Source organism: Eurypyga helias, unplaced genomic scaffold, assembly GCF_000690775.1.
Source record: "Eurypyga helias isolate BGI_N326 unplaced genomic scaffold, ASM69077v1 scaffold10196, whole genome shotgun sequence".
Lineage (NCBI taxonomy): Eukaryota > Metazoa > Chordata > Aves > Eurypygiformes > Eurypygidae > Eurypyga > Eurypyga helias.
The window spans coordinates 8,179-20,249 of record NW_010257247.1 but is presented as its reverse complement, the minus strand read 5'-3'; the positions used below and the strand labels follow the sequence as shown (position 1 = coordinate 20,249).

Below are 12,071 nucleotides of genomic sequence, written 5' to 3'. Positions count from 1 at the left end.
AGGTCAAAAAAAAACAGAAACAAAAGGAGGTAAAAGAGATAAATGGCGTTTAGGAGCTAAGTATGTAAATAAAGCTGTCATACGAAGCTTGCTACTTTTCAAACAAATAGGATGCAATGCCATCTAAAATTCCTTATGGCTTCTGGACTTCATTCACCCACAGTTTTTTGTTATGACCTGAGTGCATAATCTCTCTGAGCTGGGAATTCCTGTTGCTCATTGACATGGCACCCAGTAGAAAAGGCCCCTGCTCTTCGACCAAGGCTTTGTAATTCAAATTAATAAAAACTTGTGATGCTAAATTGTTGTTCCAAGACACTACCACTCAAGGTCACACAAAAACACATCAGAGTATAGATGTAAAGCTTATAGCCTCAGTGGGAACAGCCAGAGAATAAAATAATTTTCTGCTAAAATCTCTTTTTAATTATAATTTGAGATTTGGCATCTTGCCTTGCATCATGACAATCCTTTTCCTAAGCCACTAACATTTGGTTCCAGAGGGCACTTGGTACAAGTTAAACATGATAATAAAAGAGGGGCCTTAACTATAATCCCTTCCGCAACAACAGAAATGACCGGTGAAAGCCATCCAGCTTTGATTTGTGATGTGTATGGATGCGTTGGAAGCAAGGCAGTCTCTGCAATATGGAGACATACACTACATAGAAGGAGGGAATTATTTAGAATTATTTAGAATGATTAGAAAGCATTCAATGTAGAATTTGGCTGTGCAGCACCTCTGCTACTTAATATTCCACACTGACTGCTTCTGTTTAGCACCTAAATGACAGTATGAAATATTTATGTAGATGTTTTACCATTACAGGAAAACCACAGAGTACGGGGAGATCCATGAGCTCACAACAGAAGAACTGTTTGTAGAAGGAATATACAGGGTTGAGTTTGACACCAGCTCTTACTGGAAGGGACTTGGCCTTTCTCCATTCCATGAATATGCTGATGTAAGTATTTGCAAATATACCTAATAACTCATTCACTGTGTAGTGGCATCACCTGGAAAGAACAAATACAGTTCTTCAGTCCTTTAATACTGAAGGAGCAGCACTGTTCGGTGAAATGGTTCACTGCCACATAAGATCGGGTAAATAAAGTGTGTAGCTGGCTAAGCCAAAGGAAGGAGCCAACTCCTCTGCAAATACTGGCACAGCTCTTCCAGAGCAGAGCTGTGCCCATTCAGACCAGTAGGGACTTTTGTTCGAAAAGAGCTACATTATTCAAAGGTACATAGTGTTTAAAAACAAACAAGGAAAAAAACAAGACTCCTTTTACGGTTGCTGAAGGAATACAGGGATTTGGAAGCCCTTGTTTTATAGGAAATAAATTATTTTTTAATCAGAGCAATTTCTCCCACATTAGCCACCTGAAAATCCCTGACTTCAATATAATCATATCTTAGTGCCTCCCTTTCCTCTCTGCCCAACACCAATTTATTGCGTGTTCTATTATCTAGCACTTCCAAAAAAAATTTGTTCAAATTCTTCAGGCTTAATCTGCCATTCAGTTTGAGTTTCTCGAAATTAAGTGATCTGGAACAGCTACAGGTTGCGTTCTAGAACATTTTAAACCACAAAACTCTGAAGTTCTGTGGAAACGAATGACTGAAGCCCAAGCACGTAAAAAAAAAAAAAACCAACCAAAAAAACTCTGAGGTGCAGCTTGGATCATTTAGGCCAAATACACAATCCTAAAAAGATATTCCCTAACCATTTGGATGTCTGAAAGTTGCTGGCTCTTACAGAACGGCTTTATCTCTAAAGGTGATTCCAGCTAGGCTTCTGAGGATGCTTTTCTTTGATGTAATAGCCTACAGGTCAACAAATAAGCCTGGGAAGTGGGCAGAGTTCAATGACCATCTGCATGCAGTGTAACTGAAGCCTACAGTCTTCACATCCCAGCAGCTCTGACTTTGGCAGGACTGGGATGTAGGGTGGGAAGTCTCTAGTCCTCTCGTAGAAAGTACATCATGGTTAAGTGAGCTTAACCCAAGTGACAACAATTTTCTGCGAACTGCCTGTCCCAATTCCAGGGACAGATTTAGAGAGCTGCAAATTTGAATTATCTTAGGACAAGGGTCTCTCCCTGTTTTGGCAAGTCTAGCCACTCGGTTCTTAATGCAAGAACTGACCCATCCCCGGCTGTGTTAAAAATAGGGGTGAGGCACTCAAGTACAGAAAGCAGCTTGGGGCTCCAACTGCCTACCCTGGTTGGAGACCTCAGACCGAGGTTGTATTTAAGTTCACTAGATGGGATTTCACCACTCTGTCCTTCTTATTGGTTGTTCGAGATACCTCCCCTTCATCCTCCCATTCCACATCACAAACCAGAAATACGCATGCCTGGCTCTGGTACCAGGTATCTCCATGTAGCTTCACCATAGCAGGGGCTCTTTGTAGAGCCGGGTCCAAATCTCACAAATTTCTCGGTCTTCAGCGAGCACCCCAAAGTACCGGGCAGCATTACCCTTCAGAAGGGTAAAATCACTGATGGAACAGAACTGGCAAAGACACCTGCAGAGGAAATGGAGTGTGCTTGCTAATTCCTAATGAGGCAGTTTTGAATGTACATTTTTCATCGTGATGACAAGTTTTCTCTTTTCCAGGTGGTGTTCACTGCTAACGATTCCGGTCACCGCCACTATACCATTGCTGCTCTCCTCAGCCCTTTCTCTTATTCAACCACTGCTGTTGTCAGCGATCCCCAGGAATAAACACGTAATGTCGTTACACGAACACCGTCCTCTGCTTAGAACTACTGTAGGCTTTTAGGAGGAAGGTTTTTCCCACTGCTAATGCATAACTTTTTGCTACATTAGGGTTTTTTTTTTTCTTCATTTTGTAACTTGGCAAACTTCAGACAAGTCAATAAAATGTTACTTCTTTAAAACAGTTTTGATTCTATTGGTGAAGTTTCATTGTGTTCTAAGACGTTATGATGTTCAAGTGTAAAGGACATCTGGAAGCCATGGATGGCACATGGAAACAAATGAACACTTGATTTGCTTCTGTTGTCTTCCTCCACCACCTTAAAATAGTCTCACCAAATGCATTGGCTCAAAATAATAAGTCAGAGTTGTGCTACCTTAAAAAAATTTGACCGAACACATGTATTCAAACTAAAAGTAATCTGTGCTACTCATAGTTTACACACAGAAGAGATGGTCCCACTATCAACTAGGTGACAGGGTAAATAAATTCTGAATACTTAGCAGCAGAACAAACAATGCAGAAACACTGTTGTAATATATATATCCAGAGAGCTGACAGTGTTAAAATCTATGCACCTTTACTTAAAACTTCAGATATATCTCAACACTTTGTGGTTTCAAGAGGAAAGTTTGCTGCTCAATCAATCTTGGAAGTTCTGAAGCAATTTCAATTAGCACTGTTTTTAATAACTTTCATCTTTAACCCAGTTGGCTACCGTAATTCAGGTGCATTCCAATTAAATCTCTAATAAGTCAAATCTCTAGCCATTATTAAAAAAGTCCTAAAACAGAAGCATCATCTTAATAGTCTCTTCATATTTTTAGAAACAGGAAAAGGTAAGCTGTAGAGTGACTGTGATTCAAATAATGTTGTTTATAAACTGACCAAAGAGTTTGAGGGCTTTAGCAGAAACTTCTGTAGTATGAAGGCCTATTGTATCTAAAATATCCTGAAGCAGAGGAATTGTTGTTTAATGGGATTACAGAAACTACAGAGATTGTTACTGAAATCATGCCATTCTGAAACTATCAGCACTCATCTGCTACTGACCTTGGAGTTTATCTCACACCCGGAGCCTGCTGGGATGACTGCACATCTAGTGAATTCACAAGTTACAAAAGCTTGCTTTTAACGTGACACTATTTGGTTACTTTTCTCCCTGATTTCTGGACACTACCACAATTACACAATTCTTGCAAGCAGTGCAAATAGTTTCAAAACAGCACCCATCTTAGTGCATGCAGACTGAATGGGATCTTGCTGTGCCTAGAGCTTGAAAACCAGTAGATGTGATTTGCAGTGGTCTATGCTCAGCCCTCAAAATAGGACATAAATATGTTCATACAAGCGTAGTCACTACAGAAAAACCAACCACCAAACCTGGCATGCTTGTTATCATCTACCCAAGGGCAGGATAAACCTAGTAAGAGAGTGTATGTGCTTGTGTCTAACCAAAGATCAGAAAGACAAAGTTCTATTTCAAGAATTAACATTTCCCTAAAATGAAGCACAGACTTCTGGTGGGGGCTTAATTGCAGTTGTACAGGGAAAGTCCGGAGCTTGTACCGAATCTAGGGCCCAAGTAAAGTGGCAGGACTTTAACCGTGCTCCAGAAATGGTAGGTGGGTATCTGGTTATCTTGCTGGAAACCAGAAGTAACATGTTCTTCCTCCGGGGGAATGCATAAGATTAACTGGAACGCCCACACATTATCCACTTACATCAGAGGTGGGGAGAAGGCCACCAGAGCAAAATCTCTTGATAGATAAATGGGTGGGTGAATTATGCCAAACCATAACCACAGAGAAATTCTCACCAAAACTGAAATTGCTCAGTTGACAAGAAATTTGTATTTCTCTCAACTATATGAGTTCTATACCTCACTATTCCTCAAAAAAAAAGAAAAAAAAAACCCTCCAGAATATAGATTCCTGCAGTTCAGCTAGGCAATATCCACTACATTTTCACAGGCAGTTATGGAAGAGACTTATTTTTGCAGACAAGGTTCATGTTTGTATGAGTTACTTATTTTCTCATTGTTTACTGAGTAAATAGCATGAATCGGCATGTTGAAAGTCATATGGGTTTTCTGATAAACAGCCTTAGTTTAGAGGCTTTGATATAAAAATCACAGATCCCACCACCTTCTACTTGCTGACACTGAGACTTCCTAGTGGTAGGCAAAATGGCTTTTCATTCTGTGTTTCTTGTTTTCTTAGCTGGCCTGGCATTTGTCTCCGAAGCTGCACCACCGGTAAGTGTCGCAGGACTGAGGGTCCTTCATAATGATGTAGTCCCAACTGATTTTTGTTTTTCAATACTTTAGTGTAAGTGAAAGATAGAATATACCAGTTTATTGCAATTACTTTGGTTTAATGTATGCGTTGACTTCTCTTCCTCTGGTCCTTCTTTCTCCTTCGATAGTGATTACTGAGATGGCTTTATGGGCAGAGAAGCAGCACTTGTCATTAGACTTGGCGGCTATGTGTAAAACAATGTAAGGGAAGGAAGGGGAAAAAAAATCCCATATTCACTACACAAAAGCCTTGGGCCTGTTGACAAGCAACTAACAGCCCTTATAACACAATGAACAAGGTCCTGTCATGAGGGATTCCATTTCTTGTTGTGAGATCCAGGCTGGAGAAATGCCTTCTGTAGTCCTCTCCCTTACTGCTCTATCCACCATAGCTCTATCCCATGCAAGCAAGAAGGGATCACAGCACTCACTGATGCAAGTAAGGAACAGAGCCAAAGCCGAGATCCCGCTTCCAGAAGGCTCGTTTGTTCCAGCAAAGCAAGCTAGAGACACAGACGCTTCAGCCTGAAATTCTCCTAGAACAGACTTGTCTCTCTCTCCCTCTCTACTCATCCTTCCTCTCAAGCTCTGATCTCTGGGAAAACGCATACCTGACCAACCTTTGTGAGGAAGACTACTTTCACTGAGCTCCCAGGGTGTAAAAGCCGGGAAAATAGGTGGTGGCACTAGAGTCTCCCTTGCCAACACCTCAGAAGAAACATCAGCGAGGAGAACATCAGCGAGGAGGCGGTGTGTTCCAGAAAGGGAGGCTGAGGTGTCAGGGCATAGGCCGATACATTGGTCTGTTGAAGGGCTGGGTTCCTGGCTGACGAGATGTTCAGTACGTCACAGACTGCTAAGAGGGGATGTAAGAGAGGGTTCCTAGTTTTTAACATCTGCACAACGATTAATTTTGCAATGATTGCCATTTTGAGATCATCCTTAATTAGCACCTTCCACAAAGCTCTTCTGTAGCTCAATTTTCATCTATAGAATTAGGTAATGGCAGGTCAAAGCCCTGATTCGACTCTGTCTTTGAGTAAGTAAAACATCAGGGCTTCAGCATTGCTTGTGATAAACGTGTTCAAAGTACAGCCATCCCATCTTTGAAGGAAGGCCCTCCTCTTCTATCCCTGCAGAGCTGCCAGGGGCTGACAAATCTGACCCAATATGGCGTTAGGACAGTCAGTATGCGTTGCTTATCAAGTTTACAGCAGAACTAAGATAACTCTATGGCAAGAAGACATCAGAGGCTCTCAAACTGTGCCCAGCGAGGTGGTAGAAGCCCCATCCTCGGAAACATTCAAGGCCAGGCTGGACGGAGCTCTGAGCAACCTGCTCTGGTGGAAGGTCTCCCTGCTCACTGCAGTGGGGTTAGACTAGATGACCGTTAAAGGTGCTTTCCAACCCAAACCATTCTGTGATTCTAAGATTCTATGAAATCCAGAAAGCTGTGCTCAAAATTGCGACAGAGAAAGAGTTACCAGATTTTCAAATGTTCCTACTACCTTTGACGATTTAATTATTTCCTGTTGAGGTCACAATTTAGCTACCACCTCATGCCAGAGATGATGTGTAGCTAAGCCATGACAAAGAGAAAGCAGAAATATGCTCTCACACACGACCGCACTGCCTGCCCAGTGCACATGGCTACACTCCCCCAACAGGTCCTGACATCTTCCCCCCCAGGTCCCGCCCTATCCAGCCCCCAGAAAGCTTAAGGCTACATTTCTGCAATACACAGTGATATCACTGAGGAAAACATGGTATATTCTGCAGATCTAAAAAAAAAAATATTCCTTACTGCTTTGTTATGCATCATCACTTACCTTTCTCACAACACAAATACTCTCTTTTCCTACCTGAAGGTCTCTGCTGACTCCAAGCATCCTCTTTTTATAAAAATCCTGGATTCAGTGCGAGGAAGTCCAGCTGAAAATGTTCCAGTTAAGTTATATAAAGAAGCTGCAGATGGATCTTGGGAACTGTTAAATTCAAAGTAAGTCATACCAAATTAATGAGTGAAAGAAGGGAAAGCCAATGGGAAAAGGCCAAAGAGTTGAAGAACCAGTTCCACATTCTCTAACTTGTCTTCTTTACTCCGAGGAAAGATAACATGCTATTGAGTGAATTACATTTTATTTGCTGCAGACTGTCTTTTAACTGTACTACAGTTTCAACTACCAAAATGGTTTTATAATGCTTTATAATTGCTGTGAGCACAAGAAAGTATTTTAAACTATCCTTTAATTCAATCAGCTCTTCTCTTCAATTTCATTACGAAGGATTATATTACTTTTTAGTACCCAGCAATGAACTGCTGCATTGTTACCAGAAGAATCAGGCACTCTTTCAGGTTGTTTGAAGCCACGACTCTGGTTAAGAACCCTACCTTTACTGTCTGTTTTCCTTCTTTCTAAATGGATTTTCATTTCATACAACACCACAGCTTTAAAGAGAAAACACAGAACTGTTTTTGAACATACGCCACTTCGTATCTGATAGCCACCTTTGCTTCAAGTAAAAGGCATCAGCCAAAAGAAGAAAATGTAGGGATAAAGATTTCTCACCTCCTCCCCCCCAGAGAAACAATTACATCTGAATTGAGAAAAGAATCTCCCACGTATTTAGATGCTGCCATATCTTTTAAAAAACATATTTATAGAATTTCAAATGCAGACTGCTTTCTTCTAATTGTCCTCAATTTTTATATACTAGCACCTTAAAAATTCAAAATAATTTTTTCCTTAAAGTATAATATGAAATGACACTGAAAAAAATTCTTAGGGTGTACAGAGAATGAAACATTCTTTCCCCTAAGGTATTTGCAAAGATCCATCCAAGACCTTCTCCCCAGATCTGTTAAAGGTCTGTTCTACCTAAAAGAGTGAGACAGGGCTAAAGGTGAAATACTGCAGGAATTTAAACAGTGTGATCCCAGACTCAGATGCATTTGTAGAAAGTCCATGAGAAACTGTATGTAAGTGGCTCTTTGCTGTTGTAGTGCAGTGGGCTGGCAGAAGCAACAGTGCTCTCAAACATGTCCTTGAAAAATACAGCTGCAGTAAAGGCTACACATATTTGTACAAGAGGGGGAAGAAAGATCTATTCACAGTGTCCTACTTAAATTGTCACCCACCCCTCAAGCAAGAAGATAGCCTCACACCTAACTCTGTCACTGGAAATGTCTGAGATTTTCCATTAAGAGGGTGTTCGGTTTACTTATCTTCAAACCTGAGCTTAGAGGCTTTATATACTCGGCTGAACTGCTGGATGTTGACTGAAACCTTAAAAACATAACATCTGAAACAAAGAGCAAAGTATCCTTAACACAAGATATGCAAAAGTCACGATAATACTAAATCAACCTCTCCAGCCTTGTTAGTTCAAGGGATTCTGAAATACCTGTTCTCAATTAAAGATATGTTTGCTTTTAGCTGAGAAAGCTTATTAGAGAAATGAATAGTTATGTAACAACCATCAATCTATGACAAAGGAAAAATAGAGACATCTGAACAGATGAAAAAAAATCTGATAACTGACTACACAGCATCTTGTATGATACAAATGGTGTTTCATGACTTCATAATCATAAGCCATATTAAAGCACAAATACTGAGTAATGCACTGGACAATGACATAAACATCCAATTCTTTATTTTTCTCTGCATGCAATTTGAATAAAATATGCCCAGAAAAAGATTTGGCAGCTAGAACACCAAACGGTGATTTGTGGCTACTAAAATCAGGTACCAGCAGCATTGTTATTTGTGGATAACGTACCCAGTCAAAAACATAGTATTGTATAACTTATTTCACAGAAACAGGTTTCAAGCAAGAGACATGTTTGACAGACAATATTGGTTCTGGAGCCCCAGACTGGTTGGTGTTCAAAGGTCTGTAGTTTCAAGCCAGTACTATGGACTTGGATAGCACTGATAGCATCTTTAAAATTAAACAAACCCATCTGTTTGTTGAGGATGGAAAACTAACTGATCAATACAGACAGCAGGGAATTCCACAAGGCTGTGTAGTGTGTGTGGCCTTACGGAATTCCCTGCGTGGCTGACCTACGGTCATTTCAAACAGCAGACCTCAAATTTCTGATAACCAACTGTAAAAAAAACATTCATACTGATAAAACAACTCAATGTATTTAAATAAGTAGAGAACTATGGAAAAATCAAGTGAGCTGACCCCACCTGCTTGCATAGTAAGGGCATCATAAAGCTTCCACACTGCTTGCAGCAGTGAAGTTTTCCCTCTGAGTGGGTTCATTTAATTAACTTCAGGACTCTGCCAAGAGTCTGAGCACAATAATGCCAGCTTTTGACTCACCCCCAAACCATGCAGAGAAGTGACATGGCAGGCAGCCATCTGCTGTGGTGATCATGGAAGTAGCAAATGCCAAGATAAGCTCTGAGGCATCCATAATACAGATGGACGTAAGCCATTCCAGATCAATAGAAGTATTCATCATATTATTTAAGCTACACAACATCACTCAAGTTCAATTGCCAAGAACTGCATTTTTCTCAGGCTTTTAACCAAAATATAAAAGTGCATTCTTCTGCCATCACACAGACAAACCAATGACAACGGAGAGTTCCATGAGCTCACAACTAAGGAACAATTTGTAGCAGGGATATACAAGATTGAGCTTGACACAGCCTCTTACTGGAAGAGACTGGGCTTGAATCCCTTCCATCATCATGCTGATGTGAGTATTTATCTTCTGTTCTTTAGCTGCAAAAAACAGATACTTCACATGTCTAGGCTTCAATTACTAATTGCATGTGTTGAACTTTCTTTTCACTTTAAAATATTTTCACATTAACACTTTAAATCCACAGTCTCAAAGCTTTGTAACAACATACTCATGACAGAATCTAGTTACTAGCTTCCCTGTAACTTCCAACAAGCTCTTAGATGCATTTCTTAGAAAGAGGTTTTCTATCCTTCCACCTCTACTTAAGCTCGTGATACTTTCTGTGACTATTGTAGACACCTGAGGGAGAACAAGAGGAGGAGTAAGCTGACAAGTCTCCCGAGAAAAGGATTTTTCTGTCTTTTGGATCCAATATTTGTACAGCTGCAAACCAAGTTTGTACCATTCAGCTTTTTTAAGATAATGGAAGTATGGCCTGTGTTCTGAATGCCTGGATCCTCAGTTTACAGAAGGGAGAAAAAAAAAAAGGCAACAGGCCTTTTTACTTTGCACGGGACAGATAAACTGGTTAGACGAAGGTAGTCCAAACCAGGTACCAACTGAGGCCAGCAGCAGGGTTTAGGACTTCTTGGGGGCTGTCCCCCTCCACAGCATCAGCCCTTCCATATGACCTCTCAGTAGCAGCAGCAGTACTGTATTAGTTGTTTGCAGGACTGAGAGGTCAGCGAGCAGCACCAGCTGTACAGTTTGCAACTGCTGCTCAAACAGCCATTCCTCATCTCCTTGGAGAAAAGGTGGCAAACACCTGGGTTAAATTTTGTTTCTGCCTCCCTGAAATGGGTGAGAGATGACGTTGTTATTCTAGAGACAATGAAGGCTAATGCTGGAGTCTTGCCTTCTGTAACAACTGAAATAAAAGAGGCAAGATGAAAGATTTACAGCATGCATGTAATAATACATCAAGATAATATTTAAATTTATATTCCAGACTAGAAGTTAATTTAATCCAGAGTGCAAGGAGCCTCCTTTCTTAAAAATAGGCCTCAACAGGGATCATGTTTTGCTCAGTTCACTGGTTCCTTCAAATGCATCTTTTTAATTAATGTTGAAAGGGCCACAAGCTATGCATCACAATGTTATTGAACTGTGTCTACTCTGAAAGTTGACACTCATCATCTCAAAACACAAAATAATCTACTATGTAGCAGGAGAAGTCAAAGGACAGGACAGGAGCTGATGGGGAAGATGTTAAAAAAGGCTATTGTAGATCATTCATATGTAAGGTCATTATCAGGTGGCCAAAGGACTAATGCAGTCCCTCTCTATCTAATAGATATGTTAAGTAGAGTAAAAGAAACTCATTACTATCATCAGGCCAAAATATGAAGTTACTGTAGCTCTATGTTTAATTCTGTTCCTGTAAGTTCAGGACTTCATAAGAGCAACAAAAATATTCAAATACTGGAAAGAATGCTGGTTTTTTTTTCCCCCCTTTTTTTTAAAAAAAAAAGACAATCAATGGGGCTCAATGTAGATCTTCAATAAGGAAAAAAAAACTTGTTGCCATTTATGAGGGTCAAAAAAGAAACCTCAGTTTGGATAAATGTATTACTTTAAATGTTTTCAAATGTAAGTGACTTGTGCTTTTAACAAAGGATATTTAACCAATAGAAAAACTGTGAGATAGGCAGTCACAGATCATACTGATCAAATCACCACAAGAGAAGCTATGTACAACATTTCGTGGGAAGTTAGATAAAACTATCACAATGCTTCCATCTAAGCTCATATCTAGAGATCACTTCTGATTTGTCTTATTTTTTTTCTCTTTTTCCAGGTGGTATTCACAGCTAATGACGCTGGTTATCGACATTACTCCATTGCTGTTCTCCTCAGTCCCTTTTCTTACTCAACTACAGCAGTAGTTAGTGAGCCAGTGGAATAGAAGCTGACATTAAGCATGAAAATGTAGATCTGTAAATTAAAATTCCCATTAATGATAAGAACTTCGTTTCTGACTTTATGAACAGCTTCAGATTTTAGTGAATCCCTAACAGTAACAGCCAAGTTGTTTATTCACTTTGTTAACTTTAGGAAGAACGCGTTTTCACTTTGTTTTCAAATACTCTTCTGAATAAAAGTATTCTGTATTTCTGTATTACTTAGAAGAGCAATACTTACAGAAAAGCTTAGGGTTTGAAAAAACACATTAGGCTTAGAAAAAAAATGCATCAAAACTCCATTAATGGGATTCTAAGAATAAACCAAGGTCTTTTACAAAGTTAATAAACTACATTCCTTCCTGCAAAGGAAGCAAACACACATCTGAGAGGTGTCTCAGGAAAAGTAAGCATGCAGGAAATGCAACCCACCACCT

The 12,071-nt window shown here is 40.0% G+C and overlaps 2 protein-coding genes across 2 annotated transcripts in view; both read left to right on the top strand.

Annotated features, from left to right (window-relative positions):
* LOC104511369 (transthyretin) overlaps nt 1–2,909 on the top strand; it is a 7,525-nt gene extending 4,616 nt beyond the window's left edge. The window contains exons 3-4 of the mRNA XM_010153956.1: nt 830–965; nt 2,624–2,909. Coding sequence (XP_010152258.1) covers nt 830–965; nt 2,624–2,731 — 244 coding nt within the window. The 3' untranslated portion in view covers nt 2,732–2,909. The remainder of the gene's footprint in view (nt 1–829; nt 966–2,623) is intronic.
* A 1,969-nt stretch (nt 2,910–4,878) lies between these two features.
* Nucleotides 4,879–11,736, top strand: TTR (transthyretin). Its single transcript, XM_010153955.1, has 4 exons — nt 4,879–4,983; nt 6,894–7,024; nt 9,610–9,745; nt 11,532–11,736. Exons 1-4 carry the CDS (start codon nt 4,915–4,917, stop codon nt 11,637–11,639), a joined length of 444 nt encoding a protein of 147 aa, XP_010152257.1. The 5' UTR covers nt 4,879–4,914; the 3' UTR covers nt 11,640–11,736.
* Nucleotides 11,737–12,071: the final 335 nt, after the last annotated feature.

What these genes read in the sequence shown, in the direction of transcription:
- TTR (XM_010153955.1), top strand. Translation starts at nt 4,915, where the DNA reads ATGGCTTTTCATTCTGTGTTTCTTGTTTTCTTAGCTGGCCTGGCATTT. An exon ending in TCTCCGAAGCTGCACCACCG is followed by an intron (nt 4,984 to 6,893) that starts GTAAGTGTCGCA and finishes TCCTACCTGAAG; the next exon opens with GTCTCTGCTGACTCCAAGCA. An exon ending in CCTTCCATCATCATGCTGAT is followed by an intron (nt 9,746 to 11,531) that starts GTGAGTATTTAT and finishes CTCTTTTTCCAG; the next exon opens with GTGGTATTCACAGCTAATGA.